Source organism: Salarias fasciatus, chromosome 19, assembly GCF_902148845.1.
Source record: "Salarias fasciatus chromosome 19, fSalaFa1.1, whole genome shotgun sequence".
NCBI lineage: Eukaryota > Metazoa > Chordata > Actinopteri > Blenniiformes > Blenniidae > Salarias > Salarias fasciatus.
In genome coordinates, this window is record NC_043763.1 from 13,403,394 (window position 1) to 13,430,267 (window position 26,874).

The 26,874-nt window shown below is 43.2% G+C and overlaps 1 protein-coding gene across 2 annotated transcripts in view; it reads left to right on the top strand.

The window, feature by feature from the left end:
- LOC115407021 (ephrin-A2-like) overlaps window positions 1-26,745 on the top strand; it is a 74,563-nt gene extending 47,818 nt beyond the window's left edge. Inside the window, exons 2-4 of one of the 2 annotated variants that reach the window (XM_030117337.1) lie at window positions 17,340-17,632; window positions 22,855-22,920; window positions 24,509-26,745. In XM_030117337.1, the coding sequence (XP_029973197.1) occupies window positions 17,340-17,632; window positions 22,855-22,920; window positions 24,509-24,633 (484 nt within the window). In that variant the 3' untranslated portion in view covers window positions 24,634-26,745. The remainder of the gene's footprint in view (window positions 1-17,339; window positions 17,633-22,854; window positions 22,921-24,508) is intronic. The other variant, XM_030117338.1, reaches the window with a different exon arrangement.
- The last annotated feature ends 129 nt before the right edge of the window (window positions 26,746-26,874 follow it).

Consider the following 26,874-nt stretch of genomic DNA (forward strand, 5'->3'; position numbering starts at 1 on the left):
GTGTTTGTTAACTCTCTGCTCTCGTCTTTAAGTTGAAGGCGTACGAGAACATCCCGCCACGCCGCATTTCACTTGTTAATGTATTATTAACCCAGTCCTCAATGTCGAGTTGCTGCAGGAGAGAAGTTAGACTGACAGACAGCACTGCAAACAGGAAACAATAAAACCCTCGCTTGGTTTCTCTGAGTAGTTTATTTTGTTAAACTTCATGGTATGCATGGATACTGTGCTGATTTTGTACCAACAAAACGTTTCTAAGAGTCACAATGTTTTGGTTTTTTTTTTTTATCTTAAGAGCAGCTTTTAGAAGTTACGGCACAAAATTAACATTTTGTTACATCCATCCATATGGCCTGGAAGCCAAAACTGGACTTCCAGAAGATCTAACTCGGCCAGCATGATTTCAAAATTTCATAAAACTATCCTGATGAAGGCTGCAGCTTGGCAGCCGAAATATTTAAAGGTAGGCAAGAAATCACTGGCCTGTTTATAAGAATCCAAACTATGAACAAAACTATCCTGCTATTCCTAGTTTGTCAAATTCATGAGAATTAGAAAGATATTTCCAATGAAATTTTACATCAGGAGGATTTCTTTTAAATTTACGTCCAATTAAAATGTTCTCTTTGTTAAGAGATTGTTTAATAAATATCCTTCATTGCACTAAAACGAAGGGAGAATGCGGACCTGTCATTTTTTAAAAGGCTGTAATCTCATTGATTTTGCGGTTCGGTACGCCGAAGTGTAATTTTGTCTTCATGCGGTTGCAACACATTGCACCATAAGGCAAAAAATACATAGGTCAGACAAAGAGTGAACCGATGGGGATAACACACTCCGTTACACAGGCATACATGCACTAAAATGCAATTTCTTTTGGAAGTCTCTGCACCTCTAGGAGTCAGTCTACTGGGACACACTTTGGGTCAGGAAAAAGAAAAGAGGAAAAGGATACATCTGGAATAACAGTCTGGGTCTGTGTCTAGAGGGGTGTGTGTGTGCGTGCACGTGCGTACGTACGTGCATGCAAGTGTGTGTATTCTATTTTACTCAGCAGTCGACAATATGAGCTCACCTTCTCTCGGTGTGTAAAAGTGGAAAACCGTGCAGTGTGTGTGTGTCCGTGCACTGTACACATCTAAGCTGAGGCGGTGGGAAGTGTGTGTGCGTGCGTGCGTGTGTTTGTGTGCGTGGTGAAAGGAAAAGCTGGAGGCTTTATGTGTGTGAGCGTGTTTCTTTCTTTTCCTCCCTTAGCGAATGCCTATTTCTAGATCGGTTTGAGGGTCAAGGTTTGGCCACCGGTGGAGAAAAGCTGTGTTCCCATTTAAAAGGGGGAAAAAAAAAAAAAGAAAAAAAAAGCTCCTGCTCTCCCTTCACAATGAAAAGAAGTCTGAACACACATCATCCTCTTAAAGCCTTAACCCTTGCTCTGCCATATAGCTCGGATTCTCCGGCGACCCAGCGAGGCGCAACGCTGGCGGATGAAACAAACAAGATGAAAACATCAGCTGACGTTTTACTGTCCATTAAGTCAAACTGGTGAAATTTCAATTTCAGCACGGATTTGTTTTGCACAGACGAGAAGAAATTGACTAGATGTGTTTGGTGCTGCTGTGATTTTTTTTTTTTTTATCAGGAATGAATTGCAGAAGAGCTTTAAACCTTCACTTGCCCCTCAGCTCATTACTGAAAAGGGCTTTTGGGGGCCATCGCTGTTTTAAAAAGAAGAAAAAAAAAAAAAACGAAGTAAAACAGCAGCTCATTATTTAAAATCGTGGGGTTTAGTCAGAATATGACTAAACTCTAAGAAGCCCTTTCTGTGGACGTTTTGATCAAGGTGGAAAACACTTCTCTTTAGTCCCTTGGATCCTTTTAAGGTTTATTCAGCCATGAAAGGTGTACTTTGAGCCCAGCCTCAGCCCTTTATAGGGCTCCCACTACCACACTTTTTGAAGTTACAAAGCTAATTAACATCATTAAGTTCCATTTGCTTTATATAAACTGTGTGCCAAAAATCTAAATCTGTGTGAAATGTTGCATAATTAATGATTTATAGCTAAAAGTGGTATTTTATAAGCACCCAGTCGGTACCACTATCTTAAAAAAGTGATGTAATATCATCATTGTCAATCAGATGTCATTAAATTGAAATATGTCTGATTATTGCTAGATTATGGGCCACAGCTGGCCCACAGACCAGCGTTTGGATATCTTATTTCTGCGATGATAATCATTCACCTGTGAACACGTGAGATGTATCAGCCCTTTGCCAAACGCTAAGACGTTTAAATGTTATTCCTCCACGGTTAAGAGTCGGAATAATCATTTAAAGGAGTTCTCGAGTGACGGCATGCCTAATTACAAGAATACTTCAAGTCTGAATAGCCTGTCGGAGACGCAAGAGTCTCCAGATTGGTTCAGTGTCTGTCAAAAATTTGAGAACCTGTTTAGACAGACTCGGTCATTTGACTGATTATTGAGAGCGCAACTGGAAAGGAAGTGGAGGATTCTTCCAGTTATTGTTCACGTGCGGACAAAACATCACTATTAACAGTTTTTGAACACGTGCCCTGGAGACTGATTAACAGCCCCTTGTGCTCGTGCTGTATTTGGCACCAGATTAAACAAATTTGAGAAGCCTGGTGGTAACAGAATGTGATCTGAGAGAACATCTAATATCCATGAGACTCATCTGTAAACAATAAAATCTTTTTAAATAAACACTTCTCCAAATTGTGAGGGAAGTCTGAATTCAAAGTCACTCTTGCACTGATTTTATATTTCGGTCATATTTTTTGAGCGCATACTCGCTGTGTGACCAGAAGAGTCCTTTTCTTCACTGTATACCAAATTAAAGTAATGAAAAACATATTTCACAATGAATAGAATACAGGCTGTGTACAGAATGCCACAATTTAGGTTCTGTTTACACTTCATCGATCAGGTAAAAATGCTGTTGTTTTTTTTCATTTTTGTTAGAAAAAATGTTTGCATTTAAATGGAAAAATTTTGAAAATGATCGTCATACAATGTCTATCAATGTATGTTTCATGTCTGGCCTCCAATACAAACAGCGACGAGCACACTGCAAACACCGAAGCTCCTTTAAACTGCCTCTCTTCCTCGTTCAGTAAGAAAATGAACGTGTCTCAGCATGAGATGCAGATGATGGGGCACTAAATGTACAGCTTATTGGAGAAGCTGCGTTAAATCTGAAAGGATGAGCAGCACAAGCAGCACCTGGATCCTTTCGAGTTTCGCTGCTGCGGCCGTAGCGTGCATGTGCAGTGCGTTTCAGCATTTTTTTATTTTACCATTTTCTCTTTGCATAGTAACTGTTCGGATAAACAAGTGTTGCTGGTCGTGCAGGAAGATGAATCCTTTTATCAAACCTGTCTTTATTAACTGATTCATGGTTGACCTACCAAGTGTTGTGGTTGGAAATTCAGCATTTTTCAACTGAAATGAAAGTCAGCAACACGTGGCGAGATGTTGGATTCATACTGAAGAAACTTTGAAATATTCTTTTAAGCATCAGATCTGTTGCATTGAATTGCGGCACAATCAGAAACGGGTAATAAAAAAACGTGTGTTTATGTTGAATCTTCAGCGGAGTGAGCTGATCCTTGATTTGTATGAACAAAAAGACAAACATTTGAAGTCCGATTACCACCATTATTTATGATTTACGTTGTTGATTATACAAACTTTGAAACAGAGAAAGGATTGTCCCAGATTATTGCTTAATTCTGCACAAACCACAAACTAAGCAAAAAATCTGAAACTGGCTCGCATCAACTTCCCAGCCTTGTTTGTGAAGTTTGCAGCGTAATTGCACCCATCGCTCTGGCTGGCAGACATTTTAAACAGGAATAACTGTGGGCGGCTTCTCAAAAAAAAATAAGTCACAAATCCTAAAAATGGAAAAGTGTCACTACTGCTTGACTCGAAGTCTCATAAAAGTGAGCAGTGCTGTTTGGACTGGTTTTTATTGGAATGCGTTTCTTGGCTTTTGCTGAATGAGAGCACTGGATACATTACGGATACCAATAAGATAACGACTTCCAGGGCTCCGTAGGGGCGGCCGTGGCGCAGCTGGGAGAGCGGGCTCTCTTCCAGTTCCAGTTGGCAGTTCGATCGCCCATCTCCCAGTCAGCGTGTCTTTGGGCAAAGATGCTGAACAGTGAAGTGGATGGATGAATGTGACTCATGATGATGAAGCGGTAAAATGTGGCGAATAATAAAAATACATCCGGTATTTCACCCAAAAACTTTGATTGATATATATGTGTGTAAGCAGTTCATGTATCAGTGTGGACGTTTTCCCATTACAACACAAATCCATGTTAGTGTAATTTTTATTCAGAATTTCAATGGACTTATCAACAAACTGTGACTTGTTGCTGAAAGCGCGCCGCCATGTTTTCGGGATTGCGTTCACAGCATCCAGATGTGTTCCCCACTGTGAATTTTAATAGTGTATTCAATTGCGCTGTTCATCACAGCTGAGCCTGCTGCCAGCAAAAAGAGATCAAGAGTCCATTTGAAAGAGCAAATTCAAAACTCGGTTAGCGATTTGCATTGACTCGGCCGTGATGGATGGACTCGAAACAACTGTATGAAAAATACTACCGCAGGACATCTTTTCTTCGCGCGGTTCTCGCTCCCCCCCTCCTCCTCCTCCCCGACTCTCGTACTCCAGCATCCTCAGTGAAAATCATCTCTCTGCACACAACAGTAAGTTTTGAGATGGATGAAAGACTTCTTCCAGCCAAAGTAGCTTTGGGCTAGGTTGAAATCATAACCAAGATTGACTAATGTTTATGGATTTGCGTGTGTGTGTGTGAGAGAGAGCGTGTGTGTGTGTGCTGGGGCGATCTGTGACTGTGTAATAAAAAAACGAAGGAAACTGAGGAAGGGAGACTAAGAGAGAGACGCAGTCGGTCTCTGCGGAGTTGTTTTGGTCATGGTGCTTGAACACACTGATTAATGCTCATAGAGAGACACCAGATGGAACGGGAGAGAGAGAGAAATGGAGAATGAATGAGGAGAGAAAGGAATTTTGGGTAAAGGAGCTCCGTGGAAGAGGATGATCTGAGGGAAAATGGTAGCGATCGAGAGAGAGAGAGAGAGCGGTAAATTTAGAAAGAGAGAAGATTAGACTCACCATATGGAGAAGATGAGAGAAAACAAGACAAGAAGCCACACGGTTACAGCAGTGATTCCTCATTAACCCACAATAATTCATTCTAAAGTTTAGTGACGATAGATGTTTTGACAACCCTTCTTCAAAAATGTGAACGTATCATTTGAGGAAATTTGAAAATTTCAGTTGCTCATTGATAAAAAGCTAAAAGTACTCCTCACCCCAGTCCGAACAATGACACTCTTCTTCAGAACAAGGACACTGTCATCAGGCTGCAATTTATCAATGATAGTTTGTTTTTTGTTTTTTACAGTTTGGGGAATTTACCTTTTTTTAGAAGATGGTGAAGACTGTTTATTTCTCGGAGCACATCGCACGGTTGATCCTCAGCCAGACTTGAAAATGACAACAATAGCAAATAATAGGAGAGTGCTTCAGCGATGTGCTTCAACATTGGTAACTTTGTCGTATTTTTACTCTTCAGAAAAAAAGAAAAAAAAAACTGACGCACTGCCGAGGGTCTGTGCAAACCGTTTGAACGTGACTCTACAAAGAGTGTATGCAAAAGTGTTCATTATCTCACTAAAATGGGGTAAAGGCCCCCAAGAATCACTTTTCGGTTTAGAGAGTGGTTAGAGGTTTAACATTTGTAGAGGAGAGAGAGAGAGGGAGAGAGAGAGAGAGAGGTAGAAGAGAAGACAGATGGGGGCTGTGGGGGGTGGAATTTTTTGGGAGATCAGTGGCAGGGAAGAAGATGAGAAAAGAGGGTTTGGGCGCAGTGGGATTACTCCAAGATGTGGTGAGTGGGAGACAGGAATACAGAAAGACAGAGAGAGCTGCATTTTCTTTTTGATTTGTAGAAAAAAAAAGAAGAAAAAAAAGAAGCGGCTTCCCCGTGTTTGATTTACAGCAATTTAGGTTACAAATGAAATATCGCATAAATAATGCAAAATTGTTGAGAAGTCCCTGAATTTCACTGCTTACCTTCTTAAAAAAAAGCGAGATATGAGAAAATAGTCATTCAGAACTGCAGGAATCAAAATGCATGAGGTGTCTTCACCTTCTTCTATTGTTAACCCACAGCTGAGTTTTAACCTCTACAGTAACTGCATATTGATAGAAAGTAGTGGGAGACTTTGTAGACTCAGTCATCCACTTAACCTTCTCTTTCAGAGGTTTTTTGCTGCGTTACAAAGACACAGGAAGGCTTTGAAGTACTTTTTACAAATGCTTTGGCGCATTTCTGATGCTGGAGATGCATCTGTACTTTCCGAAAACTTACAACTCGACTTGTAAACCCCCCTTCACTCAGGAGTCGCTCAGATGTGGAGAGAAGTACGTACGTCTAAAACTTTAATTGTTCTTCACACAATGAGGGTTCGGCAAGCGGGTGGGAGGTGGAAAAGTCCCACTTCCCAGTGGAAAGAATGCTTCTGAACCGAGTCAAACTGGGAGGTTTGAATCAGTCCCCGAAGTCGGTTTGGGGTTAACTCTCCATGGCAGCTGCTGCGGTGAAAATTAAGAAATGTACTCACTCAGCAGCAAACTGCTTCTAGCATATTTTCCCGTTGACTCAGAGACCAGTTACAACGCTCACACTCTTTATTTCAGTGAAACAGACTAAAATAACTAGACCAAGTTCATTTTCACCACTTCAGAGCTCTTTAATGGCCGCCGCACGAGGTGTCCGGCCTCCACTGGCATCTGTTCGGGGTTCACTGTCTATTCAAGACGGGGGAACAAACCACCAACATTGAGTTTGGAAAACGACCAGCGAACACAGCTTTTCAATAAACGTGCAAAAGTGTAGAAAATAAATTGAACCCCCTGATTTTCATTCCGTCCCCCTCTCAGCTGGTGTGTGTGATGTCCAGCCTTGCAGGAGCTGCTGTGCTGCTTGTTTGTGAATGTTATGAAAAGCTGTAAACAGGGAGATGGACTTCCCCCAAACAACTCCCTGAGTCCTCATCCCGGTTATTAATGCAGCACTACCTTTTCTCTGCACGAACAGGACGCCGCCGTCCTCGGCGCTCTGTGGTACCTGAACAATGACAGCCGTCCAAACGCAGCCACTCCAAATGTCAATACAAATTTTTTCTTTCTTTTTTTTTTTTTTATGTGGCTTAGAAATAATTCAAACTATTTTCCAGGCTTCAGCTCCTGACAGTCACAATTCACCAGAGAAGGAGTTATTCTGTCCAGCTGACGTGACGATGGGTCATTTTAGATTCCTGCACGAGAAAAACAACTGGTGAGGACAGTCTCACTTCAGAATCAGTTATTTTATTTTTTTTCGGGGGACTTTGCACCTTGGAATTGGCTCGAGTGACAGACGGGAGGGACTGACACAGAGCGAGCCGGACAGAGGTTAAGCAAGTGAGACTTTAACAGGGAAAGAGAAAAAGATAAAGATGAAAAAACAGAGTCCGCAGAAAGAGAGAGAGGGGGAGCGAGAGATGCTTTGCTACCGGGCAGCACTGACCTTCACAGCATACAGCATTCAGAACATATGGTGCCGTTTAATGTGGCGCGGCTTCAGTCTGTGTGTGCGATCATCTACTGTATACGTGTGTGTTTCTCTTCTTTGTTTTTCATTTGCATGTGTGGCTATTAGCTGGCAAACGCTTTATATGTCTTTGGTTTGTTTCCATGCATATGTTTACTCATGTGTCAAAATGTAGATGTGTGTGTGTGTGCGCCTGTGTGTGTGTGTGTGTGCCTGCAAACACCGTGTGTATCTTAATTGGACTCCATTCAAGTGTTTAATTACTCATTAGAGATGCTGCAGAGCAATCTATACACCAGCTTTCCCCGTTCGCTCCCTCTGCCCTCTGCGACTCGCAACCCGCCGAGGCTCAAACGCTTTGACCCAAACTACATGGATTAGTTCACCTCGTCAATCTGGATCAACCCGTCCATATTAGATGAAGATCCTTAAGCCAGAGGGGCGATGCCAAAGCATGACAGACAGTTAATACATCAGCCAGCGTGACGTTTGGCCGATTTCTCAAAGTGTAAGATTAGTCATCAGTCGGTACGATGATGTTTTCACACACTTATGCTGCTGGTCAGTTAATGAGCCACTAAGTCAGTGGGTCATCAATCCAGATAGTCCCTTTGCTGGCATTTAAATATATGTGATGACATTTTGTCAATCGCTCTTCCTGGTGATCTGTCAAAGTGGAAAAAGTTTTTGAAATGATTAGTGTACTGCTCTGGAGGTATAACACATATCGTGTCCCGGAAAAGGTCGATTATGGACGTTTAACACTGCATGAAACAACAATATTAATAATAAATTGAATAGATTTGTTTTTATCTCTGACTTGGAGGTGAAAGCATCATAAATGTTGAACAGTGTTTAACCCACAAAGTTCGGAGTACATGCACTCCTGCATGAGTGTCTGCATGCCTGCGGGCCTGCATATATAAAGTCAGATGCATGATCTCACGTTCTTCCACACGAATTTTTGCCCATTATGAGGCATTTCATTTAAACACAAGCCCGGTTTTAAGAAACCTTATCATCTTGCACATTATTTAACACATGTACATGAAGTCTTTATGGCTGAAGAGTGTAGATGTTTAAATTTGCTCTGCAGGAGCAAAGTTGTTGTCCTCTCTAAAAGCCGGGGCATTTCGAGAAGCAGAATTTGCTTTGAATATTACTCATCCTGTTGATTGGCAGCTAAAAATGTCTCCTAATCTTGAAAAAAAAAAAAGTGATTAAAACTGCATCATAAAAATCTGTGGAACTCTGGAGCATTGGTGGGATGAAAAATAAATCAGGCGGCTCTGCTCCCTTCTTTAAACATTGACTCGCTGGATACGTGACATTTCTGCTGCCCCCTCACCACAATCTTATTGAGAGTTTTCTATTGGTGTGCTTGGACACCAGCCACCGGCTCCTTCACTTGGACGTCGCTCGGAGCCAGGCCTGTCGATACCAATACAACCCCGCTGCTGTTTATGCTGTCGACGGTGCCAAAGCCGCCGCTGCATCGCGGCGAATGCCCCTCAGAAAACAAGGAGACTGATATAGGCATATCATGCACGCTGTCTGTCGGCTTGTCAGAAGCGCGGCGTGTGCCCGGGCCCTCGGCTCGTCCGTCTGACTCGCTCGTCTTGCTTGTCCATCCGTCAGTGGCTGCGTCTGTCTGGCTCCTGGTCTATTCTGCATCCACTTTGGTGCCCGTATATTAGCTTCCACACCGCCAAGGTGAGAATTATTATTTCAGAGGGGCCGTATATTTTTCAAAGAGGTTTGTCATGGTAATTCAGTGTGTGTGTGTGTGTGTGTGTGTGAACATATGTGAACTTGCCAGAGATTGGCACAGGCGGTGCATAATCTGCGGGGGGCCCGTGTTGCCCGTCTTGAAGAAATACATAATAACCTTTCAGATGTGCTGAATGTCACCGCAGAGATCTATGGGCGACATTATTCAGAGTGACAGATGTGGAACTTGTCAAAACAACACAACTTGAGCCTGACAGCGTTTGTTGATTGCTGGTTTTCTGCATTTTTTCTTTTTTTTTTCTTATTCTGGTGCAGTGTGGGTACAGTACGATGCGTATGCATGCGGTGTGTTCCCATTTCTTGTTCTTTGGATGTGTCGACACGCAAATGAGGATCAGTGGCTGATTAACATAATTAAACATGTGCATCTGCGCTTAGGACTCGCAATATTTTCCCGTGCGTTAATTTGGCCCTACATTATGCTGCTCGTGTTAATGTAGTCTGTCAGAATGTGTCATATGTGTTATTATGTCTCACTGGTGCTGCTGGTGTATTTGTGTAGATGTGTGTATATATATGTATGTGTCGGTGTGTTTGTGTAGAAGGAGGGAATATATTTACTTTTCCACATGTACCTAAGCATCAGCAGCAAGGCAGCGGGAGATGCGGGCAAAGACGGCAGCATGAGAAGGGAACACCACATGCTGAGAGGAAAGCTAAGGTGTCTTAGTGAAGGGAAATATGTGTGTGTTAGTGTGTGTGTGTGAGACTCATTTTAATCATTCAAAACCAAAGAAGCTACAGTAGGGGGAGGAAAAAAAATAACATTAATGGGGGAAGAAAGTTAGAGATGAGAAGAGAAAAACAGAGGTGGAAATGAGAGTCGTGAAAAAGAGATGGTGAAAACGCCAAAAGATTCTCCTCTGTTCCTGAGCAGAGAGTGATGGGAAAAAAAAAAAAAAAAAAAAAAATTGGGCATGGAGGGTAAATGAAGTTGGATGAGGACTGGAGGAGACAAAAGCAAATAAAGGAGCAAAAGACAAAGTGAGGACAGGAGCAGATGAAGATGGAAAGATAGAAGCAGAGAGTAATGCGAAGTTAATTGGAGAGACATTGAGAATGACTGATACTGTGGCGCAGCAGACTGAGGCGGCAACATAAGTGAGCCTACTTACTGAGAACACACGTCCTGAAACAGTGAAACAGCCCGGCTGCTTCGCCTTGCCAACACTCCAAATGAGGTGAAATGGTGCATGTGTTGGAAATGGAACTTTACGCTGAAAAGTCTGCGCATTTTCATTTGGCCACCGAGTGCCTGGGACTTGCGGCGGCCGGGCAGTGATACCGTTGCAGCCTCTTTGTGTTAGCGTCTGGTGGGGAGCTCTCCGGATGTTCATTACTGTCAATAGGAAAATGATGATAAAGTCTGTGCTGGCAGAAAATATTGCTCACTCTGCCGCTCAGATAGGAACTGGCAACAAAAGTGGAATTTTCACGACTCTTTCCATCAATCTTCCGCCTTCTAATGTGAAAATCAACTGAATTTTTTAAAAATTGAGGATCAGTTCACATCTGATTCGTGCGCCTGTCTGTCTGGACTATGAAACGTGCATTGATGTCTAGAATAAACAACAGATTGTCTTTCTCTCTTGATTATCCAATGCTCATTTTCAGTTGGCTCCTTTGTTCAATCTCCCAATTTAATATAGGGTCAAAAAAAACCACAGCACTGCACATCAAACTAGTAAAACTGTGAGCAGAAAATGAAACATTATGCCGCATTTCATTCACATAAACAGAACTATTTATATATACAGGCGGCGCTGCAGCAGAGCAACATTTTAACGCCTTTAACGTGTCACAGTGTGTTTCGCCATCTTGAAAACTGACGCTGTGGTTCTTGAAACTGGCTCAAAGTTACCCAGGAGAATCCATCCTTTTATTACTTTTGCTCCCACACACCAAAAAAAAGCCTGGAATTCCGAAGACAGAGAAAAATACAACAGAAGAAAAAAGAAAAGTAAACCTTTTGGATTTCAGTAGAAACTGTCCACATTTCATTACCAGTTGCTTTGTTGTCATTGTGCACTATTCAAACAGAAGAGGCATTAATAGGAAGCTTCATATTGCTACTAGTGGCCAAATCCAGACGAGGTACCTTTTAATATTTCATGCCAATTATAACCCATAATGATGTAATTAGTTTTACAAAAGCCATAAGTGGGATTTTATGAGCTGAGTGTAGGACTGCCTTTCAGCTGAGGGAAAGTTCTTATTACTAACTCATACAATCACAACATGGTAAATGTAAGGAGAAGAAAAAAACTAGTGTCTGCTGGCACCGGAAAGTGTGGAAACCAAGTGAATTTCTATGCCACTGTCGTTGGTTGCCTGAGGCTCGGTTGGTGGTGAGATCCCCCATGTCGCCTTGCCCATATGTCGAAGTGCCTCTGGGCAAGACACTGAACCCTCAATTGCTCTTGATTTAGGCTGAGCGGCTTTCATAACAGATGTTACCATTTGTGTGTGTTTTTGTGTGTTTTTGCTACTGGTTGAAGCAGGGATAACATGACGCATAAATTCATTCCATTTACCATCGTTCCAAGGACTCCGTCATTTTGGTAGAAACCCAAAAAGGATTTTTGCCTTCAAGTGACAGAACCTTCTTATCTGTCGTTTGGAGTCATCGACCTGATGTCCTTCTCATTGAGTTTTGATGCGCATTGCAGGCAAAACTTTCAATTTGCGTTTTTTCTGTCGTGAAGACTTTACATTTTATAATGGCCCAACATGCTCTCTGATACAGACAACCCCCCTTTTTTCTTTGAAGTCATGTTTTCACCAAAATCTTAGTGGCAACTGGAAAGCATGTTGGTGGTCTGACATCCGGCACCCGCGGCGGCGGCGGCGGCGGCGTAACAGTAGCAGTTTTCAGGCCACAACCACATTAGTGGCACAAGAGAGTGAAGCGGCAGGAAATGAAAGTTGTGGATGGATGGTGGAGAGATGTAGTGAGACGGGGAGAAAGAGAATGACTGAATGGGGGAGAGAGTGAAGCCTCCTTTGATGTTGGTCGGCTGAGCCGGCCTGCTGTTTAGGACGCGGGCAGGTATGGTAAGCACCGAGGCTTCTCCAACCACGGGCTTTGATCACAGCCACGCCGGGAGATGATGTTGATGACTCACAGGAACCAGAATACTAAAGAGTGGCCACTACACACAGACTTACACACACATTCATTAGTGTGCGAGAGCTTTCAGGCACAAAGTGACACATGCAAGACAAGCAAATACGCTCCTGTCCCTTTCCCCTCTCTTAATCTGTCACTTCAACTTTTAAACTCTTCAATTTCTATTTTTCTCTTTGTCCCGACGCGCGCACGCAAAGCCGTGAAACATTTCTTCACAAACTCTCTCTCCCTGATAAACGTCCAAGCCTCCGAATGAGGCTTTCGCAACCGAAATGTGAGGCGGCGGCCAAAAGCCAAGTCCTTCAACTACATCTGGCTGACCCCGCTGAACAATTCATTTGCTGTGAGCGAGGTGGGAGAATCTGTGAGACATCAGGGGGATTGAGAACAAAACAAAGCTCCGGATCGCTTTTCACAGGTTTAAACAGACTGTGTTAAAAAGAAGTGGCTTCAAGCAGCAAAACAAGACTCTGAAGAGATGCTGTAACAAGCTGCTTTGCACTTCACCCGCCGTCTTCCTCATTGGAATATTGCAGAGTGTTTTTTTTTTCCTGATGTCACTATTGAATTTCAAAAGAATCTAATTATCGAGATTTCCTCCTTTTGATAGTTGTCCCTGTGAGAATTATATTGACTGTCAATACGAGCGAAACACTTGATATCTTTGGCTGGAAATGAAAGATAATCAAGTTTAATCACCTAGAAAATAAAAAAGTATGGGTGCTGCTTTTTATGGCAGAGTTTACACAGGATGAATAAAAGGATTCTGGGAACTTTATACCTTTTCATTGCATAGTGTGGCACGCTGCTTTAAAGTCCCTGCAGCGGTAATCTTTAAATCACCGGAGCATTTGTTGAATTATTATGATGGAATAGGTTTGGGTGAAGGGACGGCTTTGTGTAATGATTAGCACAGTTGCTACACAACAAGAATACGGTATGTGACTTTTTCTCTGAATACCTTCAGTTACACCAACTCCACACTAAGATACCTTCAACTTCATCTTAGTTTTATCCATTTATTTCTTACGTTTTCATGCTTTTTTGCACAACTATTCATAAATGTATTTGTTAAGCTATCCATATACCTGAGATGAGGGATGTAGTTTCATATGCACAGCATATTTCAAATAAATGTTTAAAGTGAAAAATTAATATAAGTGCAAACAGTCAAGTGCAGGACAAACATATGTCAGTTTAAAGAACACCCTGTATGATCACTGTACCACAACTCTGCAAGAGAAACATTTTTTTAAAGAAGTTATTTTGGAAATAAACATTTGTACTTTTTTTTTCCACAGTTCACTAAAAAAAAGAGAGAGAGAGAGAGAGAGAGAGAGAGAGAGAGAGAGAGAGAGAGAGAGAGAGAGAGACTGCCTCAACGCACATTCACGCACGCACAACACCGCGCTCTTTCAGAAAGAGACATGTCGTAAGTGTGAGTGCATTCCCATGTCTTTTCAGCCAGTGCAGTGTGTGTGTTTAATTCCAAATGACACAACCTGAAAGTAGAAGACGCGGGGACACACAAACTCATCTACACACCAATGTATGCTGTTTAGTGGCTGGCGGAGTGGCGGCACACACCTGTGCGCCCCACGCGCGCGCACCTGTGCACACAGTTCCCTTCTCGGCTCGGCGTATTAGATATGCAGACGGCGTTACAAGAACAGGGCAGGGCGCTGAGTAGCTTAACACTACCTAATGTATCCAGACCCATTAGCCTTTCCTTGGATTGAGCATCCTCACTCATCTAGGCCCACATTACCACACGACCATTTACCCACTCACACCCACACGCACAGACACACACAAACACACACATACACGTAATTGTATACCCAATATCCCCAAATGGTAGTGAGGCAAAGCACATTTGTCTCAGATGGAAAACCACACTTATACAAATTGAAATAAAAGACAGAAAAACTCCTCCTCCATCTGCTCTTCCTCCATTTGGCCTTTACCTCCACTTCTCCTCGTTTTTTTTTCTACTGTCTCTCCATGCAGTCTCATTATCCATTTGCATGCCCTCCTCTCTTTTGTCTTTTCCTTTCAATTGTCCTCCTTCCACACACATTTCCATTCTTCCCCAACCTTTACTCTCTTTGTCGCCCCCCCACCCTCCCCGTTCCTCTCTTTCTGCCCTTTTATTCTTATTCTGTGCATCTTCCCCTCTGTTTCTCTCTCTGCTTTTCCCCTTTAGTTGTTAATCAGAGTTGATTGGGAGCAGAGAGAGCCGAGAGGAGCTCCCCAGTGGATCAATGCCTCTAAATGATCTGTTCAAGGATCCCTTTAGAAGCTGCGAAACGCGCTCTGATAGGGCACCGAAGCATGAAGACGCTCATTTCACATCTAACTCACTTCCTGATTTGCCCTCTGGGAGAGAGATAGGACTGCCGGTATAGGGATAATTTGTCCCAAAGCTAAATATCCCTCTAACCACAAGTGCTTAGACCAAAATGTCTTCATTCCAGGCAATCAATTACTGCCAAGGTGAGGGAGGAAAATGATGAATTTGTTTAAAAAGCTCAATCTGCTCATGTGCGTGCCATCTGAGACAATGAGATTGCCCGACAACTGGCTTTGTTTATGCTCGTCTGATTGGAGATATTTTTCCTGCATCTCAAATTTACCGAGCTACGAGGGAGACAAGATTTGATTTTGCGCAGCAGCTGAATTTCAGATGTATCTGATGTGGTACATTTGAAATTAAATTGATCGTGGCCGTAGAGAGCGCTGATGACACTAACAAGCAACGGAGGAAGTGTCCTGCTCGACACGCCGAGTCACGAACGCGTCCGCGGAGAGATTTCATGCGGCGCGGAGATCTAGATCCATCCACCGTACCGCTCCATCCATTTCAGGGTCGTTAGGGGAGGCGGCCGATCCCAGACGGCTCAGAGTACACTCTGGACAGGAGAGCAAATTAGAGCCACCATTCAACAGGAAGGAACCCAGAAGGAAAATCTATATACAGGGAGAACATGCAAACTCTGCACGGTGCCATCCAACTAGACTGTAACCACAACCACACACAGCTACATTACAACTAAATCCTCCATTGAAGACTGTTAGAGATTAAACATCACTTTCTTTGGCTTATTAAAGCAGCTTGCTATATTGAAAAAGCGTTTAGCGATTGTGTATCTTTTCCCGGGTTATGAATTTTATTTGTGTATCCATCACCTGATGGGGCTTATTGCTCTGCGCCACGGAGCTCGGTTATTGAAAACATGCACATAATGCAGTTTGAGTAAATCCCACATACACATCCTGCTGACATAAACACTCGGTAGAATGGAGGGTAGTAATCCGCTGCTGAAAATAGGCCAGAGAAAATGCAAATTTAATGTACACTGAATTAAACTATTTTAGGTAATTATGCTGTCTCCCCCCCCCCCCCCCCCCCCCCCCCCCACATAAAAGTATTTCTATGAGGACCTGTTTCTTTAAAAAACACAAAAAAATACATGTCTTTTGAAGACAAAAAAAAAACATTAAGACAAGATGATGAGTTTAAAATTGGAAGGAGAAATTCTGCATTCTGTTAGTTTTGCTCTTTTAATGACATTTGTTGGTAATAACAAAAATATAGAATATCATTACTCGTATCCCTCAAGAGAGACTCCTCCACTCCAGTGACTTTCTGATTGTAAACAGAAGTTCAGTTTCCATGCAAGCAAAGCTGGAGCCAAAGTATAAACATCTTATACTATTAAGAAATCATGCAAACACATGTTTTTCATTTGTTATAGCTGAGAAGCAGAAGTTCTTCAAAAGGGAGATGATACCAAGTTCAAAAGCCACCTCATGTGTTTTTGCACGTTACCTGTATTTTATAGCGCGAGCTTTCTGACCGCGTGCCAGAGGGGAGCTTATAGCAGCAGAAATTGGCACATTCTAGCGACTCCACAATGTGTGCATATACCAACATGTCTTCCTCACTAACCTATGACCTACTTCTATTCACCGTGCCAACCCCAGTGATCCGAGTGTGTACTGAACTAAGTGGACGTCCACCGCAGCCGCGAGTGCTGGAGGGGTTGGGATAATAATGTGTGCTTTCTACCATCACATGACCCACTTCTCTCGGGTATCATACCAGTCGGCTCATTCAAGCACTCTGGGGCTGGAAAAAGAAGCCAATTTTTCCAACATGTTACTAATTCCCATGAAGCGTGGCGCACCAAGTTTTATTAAAATGGGGTTGATTCCTATGCAAACTTCTGCTGGAACCAGAGGGATTATCATTGATTTTTTTTTTCCTCCTGGCTTTTATTATTTTATTTTTTTTAATTAGAAAAAAAAAAAAGATCCCCTCCAGGATGTGTTTGCTGCGTGCTGCAGTGATTCAGGTGACTTAAAGACCGTCATTCAGAAAGCAATTGTTGAACTTGTCCTTGAGCAATATGGAAGATCTCAGGGTTGCTGCTGTGACCTCTGATCTGCCTCTGGAGATGTGCAACGAACACAAATTGAACAATTTCAGACTGTTACGTTACACCTGACTACACTAAGTGGACACTCACCATACTCACCTTCATGCTGTGCAATCACACAGAAATCCACTCTCGGTAAATATTCATAGTTTTGAGGGAATATGTGGGCTTCCTCAATAAATGCATCACACAATTTAATTTTATTTCAGTAAAATATTCTCCATAGACTTTTGCTCACTGATTCTATGCATATTCTCAACCCGATCTGCGAGTGCTTTTATGCGCGGCAACTTTTTAATCCATTGCTTTCTTTGTGTCTTGCAGGTTCTGGCATGGAGAGTACAGAGTGGCAGTGAACATTAATGACTATCTAGACATCTACTGTCCGTACTACGAGGGTCCGCCGTCCCACGGGCGCATGGAGCGCTACATCTTGTTCATGGTTAACCATGAGGGCTACACCTCCTGCCAGCACAGGATGCGTGGCTTCAAGCGCTGGGAGTGCAACCGTCCCAGCGGTCCTGACGGACCCCTGCGCTTCTCAGAGAAGTTCCAGCTCTTCACCCCCTTCTCCCTGGGCTTCGAGTTCAGGCCCGGACACGAGTACTACTACATCTGTAGGTTATCAGCTAAGCAAAGTGTGCATTCGCGTGACGGGAGATTTTGTGCTCAGAGAGAGACTCTTCGTCTGTTTGTTGTGTGCATGCAATTGTCTGTGCGTGCGTCTGTATTTGCTAGTTAACTATGCTTCCTGCTCAATATGCATTTGCAAACAAGATGTAAATATGCAATCAACAGAACTTGATAGAGACCATTCCCAAACACAGCCCAACATGTCGCTTGCGCGCCCACAGGCGCGCATAAAAACACCTCCGTCTCTCACTCACTCACTCTCTTCATTTCTTGCTGTATGCCTCCGCTTCTGTCGAGATCATAAGTGGTGTGCTCAGCAAAGTGGGAAAAATGTCGCCAGGCGTAGTTTGTAATCATTTTTATATTAGCTTTATTGATGTTTCTCCTCACTTCAACAAGTGATGTATTAGTATCACAGATGGGCCTTGCCCCCCCTGAGACTGTTTTCCTGGAGAAAGTTAAAAAGCTGTAATTCCTCCACCAGGCTTAGGACAAATAGTGGCTTCAAATTACTCTTAAACATTGTTTTCAGCTGCTCAGTGCGCCAGATGGGTGGGACAGATTTACCGCATCCGGGCAGTTTAGCACCAGATCAGTTGGTAATCACAGAAAAGCACATTAAATTGACTTTCAAAAGCTTCGCTGTCAGTGTCCAAACTTTCTTGCACCTGAAATAAGACTCTCGCTCTTTCATTGAAAGCTGTAGGAGCTGCTACACTTCAGGAAAAAGAAAAGAAAAAAAAGTCTGACACAGTGTGATAAAGAAGACAGTTATCTTTCACGCTATCAAAATAGGTCAAAAGTCAGCAAAACTGCAAGTTTTAGTTGTTTAGGGCGTTCGAATAGGAAATTTAAGGATGTACTTTTTTGCTGAAGGCAATCTCAAGTGACCATGCAGTGACCAGTTGACGTGTGCAAACTCAGCAATACATGAATATATTCCTGTTATAAATTTGACCTATAAAAAGTCACATTTTGCCAGTAGCGCTACGGAAATTACTTTACAAAAGTCATCCATCTGCAAACACATGATAATCACTTGTGTCAGTGTGTCATTCACTGACTTTACCACCGCGATGCTCTGTGAAAGTCACACTAAACCTTAGATTGTGATGAAGTTTAGATTTTTACCAAGTGGCATTTCCGCCGGTCTGCTGCCTGACACGGTTGCCTCATGTCTCTGTGCATTAGCGCTGCACAGTGGGCTGAAAACTGACCTTAACCTTTTTAGCAGGAGATGATGCATTCTCACCATGACTGGGAATGGGATGGAGGTCCCGTGCCCTCAGTTTCAGCAGTTTTAGGCCAGCATGTGAGAACGTCTGATTTCTCTGTTGAGTTTTTTTCTTTTTTCTTTTTTTGCCCTTGGACAGTGATTCTCATTCCACGGTGCTATTGCCTTATCGTTAAAGGGATACTTCAACATTTTGGCAAATTGTCCCATTTAGCGCAATTTCTTAGTCATTTCGAACAGCATACTTACTTTTTTTGTGAGGGCGAGCTGTTGTTTATCCAGAGGTGAGTCGGGGAAGGTTTTGGGGAAGGACACAATGGAAGTGGATGGTATTTTTGTTCCCCCTCGTCAAACTCATCAAATACAAAATCCAACAACCCCAAAACACTTTGGTGGACACGTTATAATCCGCACATTCACTACGCTGTGAAATATTAATGCAAAATTACCAGATTGAGCTGTTTATGCGAAGATTGCCAAGACGGAACTACTTACTAAACATGGCGTCTGGGCATAGTGATTTCAAAAGAAGAAGTAGTTCCCAGTATTTGCTTCAGTGTCGTAACGCTACAATATTATTTGTTGGTGTTCCACAGCGTAGTGAATGTGCGGATTATAACGTGTCCACCGAAGTGTTTTGAGGTTGTTGGATTTTGTATTTGATGAGTTTGACGAGGGGAACCAAAAATACCATCCACTTCCATTGTGTCCCTCCCGAAAACCTTCCCCGACTCACCTCTGAATAAACAACAGCTCGCTCTCACAAAAAAAAGTAAGCATGCTGTTCGAAATGACTAAGGAATTGCGCTACATGGGCCAATTTGCCAAAAATGTTGAAGTATCCCTTTAAGAGAGTGCATCGTGTCATCAGCAAAGCAAAAAAATAAATAGATAATAAAAACACATAAAAATAGTGACAGACAAGAATAACATTTTAAATGTTTCTGCATTCAGTGTTTTCTTTTTGTACAAATCATTGCTAATTTAAGTGTATAACAATATTAAACTACTGAGTGGTATTTTGTAATCCACCAAGTATTACTGTGTTAGTACTTATCTGCAACTATTTGCCAATTTTACTTGTCTCCATTTTCACAAAGACTCAGCAGGCGAGTGTCAGAGAGCTAAGGAGGCGAAGATAACAGCCACCCGATGTCCTACTGCACTTTTCCCAGTCCACACACACACACACAGTCTTTTTGTTTTCATCCTCATGTAAGAATGGTTAGGGCCTCTCCACCGTTGTATAGTTGCTGACTATGGTATTGTGTTCCTGGGACCCCTAAGGGGTGTATTCCACATGACTGGAGTGTTTGTGAGTGTGTTTCTGTATGGGTGTGTATGTGTTTTAGGGGGGGAGGTTGGGGATGACTGAGGGGGTCAGTTGTCAAGCGATTGTGAGTCCGTGAAAGGCCATGTCCATCATCTTGACTGACATCTACACACACACACACACACACACACACACACACACACACACACACACACACACACACACACACACATTTTTGGTCTTCACTGTCTCGCACATGCACACACACGTTCAGTCACACAGGTCAGTATTGATGTGGAACAACAACGTGCTGAGTGTGTGTGTGTGTGTGTGTGTGTGTGTGTGTGTGTGTGTGTGTGTGTGTGTGTGTGTGTGTGTGTGTGTGTGTGCGTGTGTGTGTGATCTCCTCCGCACACATGAAACATACTGATCTTTGGTGGTGATTTATGGCCAGACCTGTGTGAGTGTGTGCCCTGTGTGCATGTTTTTGTGTGTATTTGTCATGTGGTTGACGCGTTGACAGGTCCACTCCACCCCTCACTTCTCCCAGCTGCCATCTGATGAGGTTGAGTGATTTTCAATGGGTTTTCAGGAGACACACGGTCGTGGATGTGCTGAGAAATCGGCGCTGGGAGAGTGGATAACACTTTAAAAAAATGACAGAAGTGTAAATTGTCAGTATTTACGAGGAAGCAAAAAGAGAAAAATCTTTCTCTGGTCTTTGTCTTCCATCATGTGTCATGACTTAGTGAAGATGTGCAAAAGCTAAAACAAAGACATGCAAGAAGAGAAAACCACAACAATAACCAGGCAAAAACCTTCAGAGAAGACCAAAAAAAACGCTAGTGTAGGCAGACGACTCAAAGAAAACTGAAGCAAAGCAAGTGAGCTATTGGTAATAGGCATTAAAGGGTAAAGGAGGTGAAGGGCAGAGAATAGGATGAAGGGAGGAGTTATGGGCAGAGAAGGAGGGAGGAGAGGGCAGAGGAAGGGTCAGGTTTATTTCCTGTGCACTGTGGATCTTGATGACGGTTCTCACTGGGGTCACTATGGACTCTGGCTCTGCGGACTTCCTCAAGGGAAAAGGCCAATAGGTCTCCGCGCACTTTTCCGTGACCGTCTTTTAGTGCGCACATTCGCTTACACGTCCGTATTGTGTGCATGTGTGTGCGCACGCCAGCGTGCGTGAGCGGTCAGAGGCTTGGTCGCCACCTTCTATAAGGTCTCCAGCTCTATTTCACATCAGAGTGAGGTGGGACTAAAAACCCAGCTTCAATTTCATTTACTCCACTTTGAAGTTTGAATCACAGTTGCTTTTTAACATTTTTCTCATTTTTTGGGCGGCATTGAGCCCCGGCAGCACAGTGGATCAGTGGTTTGCACTGTCACCTCACTACAAGATGGACCTGCGTATGTGGGGGAATTTGCATGGATTTCATTCTCCATTCCTGAGACATTTAGGTCAGGTCGATTTGAGAGCCAGTTATTACCCTTGGGTACATGAATGGAAGTGTGACTGAGTCCCAGTGTGCAGCCTGATCCCTCACAAATTTGTTTACATTGCCTGAAGTACTTGTTATGTTTGTGACACTTCACACGCACGGGAGCATCGGTTTAGGAGAACTTGAAAGGACACATGAGAAATTCTCCAACCGCTTCAAGCGCTAAACGCCATTAAAAAGTAATAGGCTGCATTGATGAATATAATAAAACCAATTTATAGAAATCCTTGACATGTTTACTCATGAAAGCAAAGCAAGGAAGAAGTCTTCCTGTATATCTAGTTCCAATTTATAGTCCCTTCCCCAGAGAAAAGCGTCAAGAAGGATGTGAGCTATAGGTGAAACTGAAAAGGAGAAGTCAGAGAATGACTTTTTAAATTTTGAGGAACGAAATCATGATAAAAGGAATAGTAAAACTACTGATTATTTTATTGGAACAAACATTTTTAGCACCAAATTCATTCTGTAATTTAAATTATATGTTATAAATTACATATTAAATTAAAACTTATTAAAACTAACATATGATGAGCAAAAGTAGAGTTTTTTTATTCACTACTTTGAGGATCCCAGCAGCTGGTAGCCATTATATCAATACACTTATTGGAAACTTCAGGTTTAGTTTAGTACATGCATCCATATGAACAATAGATGTGATCTGAAGGTAACAATTACATCAGTTTCTGGACAGTTTTAGATTTTCTCCCAAATTATGTTTTAGACACAGAGAATGTCTTTAGAATTATTTTTTTTATCACTGTTTTTATTATATGTTGCCTTGAGTTACTGTCTACATTATTCGATCATGTAAACCCAGTGGGCTAAATGTCTGGACCTGTCACAGCTGTTTTAGATTTTGATATGTTATGTCGCTTGTTGCTTTGTTTTAATCAAATGTTCTGAGTCAAATCTGTTATATATTACATATAATGTAAGACGAGGTTGTAATTCGTCTTATGAAAATGAGAAAGAAGCTCTCAATAGTTTTTGCCGTGGTTGAAATTCCATGTTTCTGACTGCGAGTCCAAACACTCACCTGACAGTAAACATCATAACTGAAAGCAGAAATGAAAAAAACATGAAATTATTTTTATTAAATGTACTCGGTTGCAGTACGAGTGCAATCAGCAGAGCAATCTATTTTTATCTCTAAACTATTCTCCTTTTTCAATCTCTCTCTCGCTTTCTTTTTTCCAGCGTCTCCTCACCCAAACCATGTGGGGCGGGCATGTCTAAAGCTGAAGGTGTATGTCAGACCTCCAGGTAAGTCACGCTCCGACTACACACACACACACTCACACACAAACACGCGTTCACGTCCACATGAAGAAAGTCCAGATTGGCTATCAAAGTAAAATTAAGGGGAATAAAAGGTTTGGTAGAAGGCCTCGGCAACACTCTCTGCTCTGATTCACAAGCCAGCCAGGCAACACTTTAACACCTTTACACACACTCGCAGAGGAAAGACACACTCACATTCGACCACGCTCACGCATAGAAACACACACAGGCGTGCGCGCGCGCACAGGCACAGAGTGGCATACGCACTTCACATCAAATCACATCACATCACACTGGGTGTGAGGGAGACCTTCTGTCCTTGTAGAAAGAGAACAGAGCGGGCTGAAAGTGCTCTCAAAAATGTTACCAACCTCAGCGTCACTTGACTCGCTACATTCTCTCAGAAGGAAAAAGAGCTCAATCTAATAAAACGATCAATCTAGAAATAATTCCCTAATAGACCCTCACTTAGGACGCATATTTACATAAAACTCTACTTAAGTATCAGCCTTGTTTTGGGAGATAATAAAGATGACGGTGAGATGATGAGGCGTGACGTGCCCGCTACACAATATTTATTTTTCAATCAACATGCTGTCTAGTAGAATACATTTCTTTGAAAATGGCTCTTTCGCAGATTGGCGTAGACGACGGAGTGTGTCGCGCTGGCCTGTGATAGTACCGTTTAAAAATAACTGAGCAGACGCCTGGCGGACAAGGGGATCAAGAGGTGGCAAGCATTACGCTACGCTTGCGTTATAGAGAAAATCTACCTGTACATCCTTTTTTAATGCGGATCCCACGTCATGAGTTTTTAACCTAAGCCTGACTGAGGAATCAAACCCGGGTTGTAACATATCTCCCAAGATAATGACATGGCTTTGAAGATTCTCAGAAAAAAAGAGAGTCAGCTTTCACAGCTTTCCAGGCTCAGATCATTCCATTTCTTGCTAAGGGGGAAGGAAACTCTCTCCTCCTCCATAATTACTGAAACAACATACATTCTTTCATTCTGTCATTGCTGCAGCTCCTCTTTGAGTTCCCTGCTTTTTTTTTTTTTTTGTGCTGTTAAAGTAATGTGTCTGACATTGCAACTTCCATTTCTTCTCTGAGATGTTGTCACCCGGGTGAGCTGTGAGCGCCGAAACATGTGTGTGACTCCATGTCTTTTTGTGTGTGTGTGTGTGTGTGTGCGCTTGTGCATGTGTGTCTGTGTGTGTCAGCTGCTCCAGATTCCTAGTCTCTGTGATTAAACTGTAATTAGGTTGGTTAAACCCCCTGCAGAGCTCAGTTGCTGTCGCCCTCCCCTCCTCCCGCCTTCCCCCATCATCCATTTCTGCCATCGACTCCCAGCCGTTTCCCTTGGATGTTGAAGGGTGACGGTTTTTGCTGTTTGCCATTCACTTCCCATCTTAAGCCCACCCGAAAGTCTACTTCTTCACCCCTCTGTTTTTCCTATTCCCTTGTCACCTGGCTCTGTTTTCTAGTGTCCTGTCTTCACATCTGTCTTGCGTCCCTCTCAGTTCAGATGTTTTGTCTTTTTTTTCTTTTTCTTGTCTCTCTGTTTCAGATGGGTCGGGATACGATTCTCCGGAGCCCTTCCTGACCGACGGAGGTCCGAGCTGGAGGGCGGGAGCCGTGACCCCGTTAGCTGCTCTGGCCTCACTCTTCCTGGGACTCCTTTCCCGGCTGTGACCCCCTCTCCCTCTCTTCCTGGAGCTCCCACCCAGGGATAATGGGCTGGGCTGGCTGTCCCTCTGAATCCACCGCCCCCTCAGGGAAGCCCTCTGTCTCCAACCCCCCTCTCCCCCCTCTCCCACCTCCACCCCGATACAACCACCGACCACCCCCACTGCCAGCCCCCCCTCCTGGCCCAGCCACGGACACCCTTCCCAGGCCTGGCTGAGCGGGCTGGGGTGCGAGCTGTCTGGGAAGCCACCCTTCATCTCTGATCTCTGAATTGTAGGTGGAAGAGCACCTCTCAGCTGAAAAACACAAGAGAAATGTCTCTGCACTCATATCAGGGGGTTCTTTTGATTTAACTATTGACTCTTGGCCACCGGTGGGGTAGATGTAGCCATGGCTATGATTAAACTTGTCGTTTCAGTGCAATTCCTATCATCCAATCACGGAAGGATGCATTAAGCGATAGGCCTGGATGCACAAAAATTGGATTTTTGCTCACATTGCTATCCCATCCTCAAACCAAGAATTGGGAGTAGCCAAGCTTGCATTGTAATTGAAATTCTATACTATCTGGACCAATTCCAACTCCAGTGCGAACGAGAGCAAATGAAAAGAGGGGGAGCCAAAAGTGGCCACGATGTTATGTGTTGATATTTTCAGATGCAGACTCGGAGATGTGATATAAAATTGATGCAGTTAGATTTTTTTTTTCTTTTTTTTTTTTTTTTTTATAAGATTTCACATTATATTGACAAGTATAACCATAGCCTGTTTCAGCGGGCGGGCGAGGGCATGTTCTGGGTGGGTTTGATGAGATGTAGATTTTCAGGTTGGGCGTGTTTTGTCTTATTCATGTTTCTAAACAAAGCATTTATCACAGCCTGGTCAGCACAGGCGTCTTGAGCACTGTCTAATGTCGATCGGGTCGGGTGACTTTTGGAACCATGACTTTTCCCATGTATGAATGTACCACTGGTCACCCACCTCTTTGTCTTTCTGTATTATTATGACTGTGGTCACTTACAGTACCTTCTCTCGGACTGGCGGGACGGACACTTCGGGAATGCAAATGGACGGCACGCGGGGAGGGAGGGAGGGAAGGACGGGGTTGAGATAAAGAGGAACAGAGGACGATGAGAAAAGGAGGCGACACTTGAGTTGCATGACCACTGTGAAACCTTCAGATCAATCTTGTTTCTAATGATGATATATTTTTTCATGAGGAAAATGAGAAACACCCTGCCACCGCTCTCTTCGCTCTCCCCGAGACTCTTTCAGACATCAAAAGGAAAATTCAACCTCTCTCCTCACACGGTTTCTCCCGTCTGGCTTTCAGTCGTTGATGGATTAGCTCGGGCCGCGAGATAAATGGACCCACGGGGTGAAACCGACTGCGAATCAGCCCTCGGAGCCCAGGCCAGATCACAATGAACGTAAACACTGACTGAAGCTGGTCCTGGGTCTGAGGGTTAAACCAACAAGGGAAAGCGCGTGGACTGTGGCAAATGAGGCGAGGTGTGTGCGTGTGTGCGTGGTAGCATCACAAAAACACACATATGCGCATGCACATACACACATACATACACACACATACACACACACGTAGTCTTTGATAACGAGACTGTTCCTCTGAGATGGTCGGGGCATTCATGGACATGACTATAAAGGGAACAGCACGGAGATAGAGCGAGTGGAGGAGGGAGGGGGAGGGAGGGAGAGAAAGTGTGTGTTTATCATGGGACTGACACTTCTTTAATGTTGGGAAGTGAACATAATGAGTAAGCACTGTGAACACACACACACACACACACACACACACACATACACACATGCAGGATGACCCATGTACAGATACACATAAGAACCGACATACGTAGAGGAGAAATTGCAGATCTAGACATTTCCAAGACATGGCATGGACATACACACATGTACAAAGACACACACAGACACACAAAACAAAACACACTCAAGAAAACACAAACAAGGGGGAAGCACTTCTTTCCCTGTTTCATCTTATTTTTGTAGCATTTAAAATCACTGTTAATTACTCCTGTGTGGGATGCAGTGATGGGATATAGCCTGTGGAAGATTAAAAAAATTGTGTCTTCTCTTCTTCTATTCCACTGATGCTGTCCTTCTATCGTTCTTCTTCTTCTCTGGTTTGTGATACATGGTTGGTAGTGGTAGGAGGCCTCCAGGTCTGAGCGTCATGTATGAGTTTGTCTCCTTTTCTGTTCGTGGTGTTTT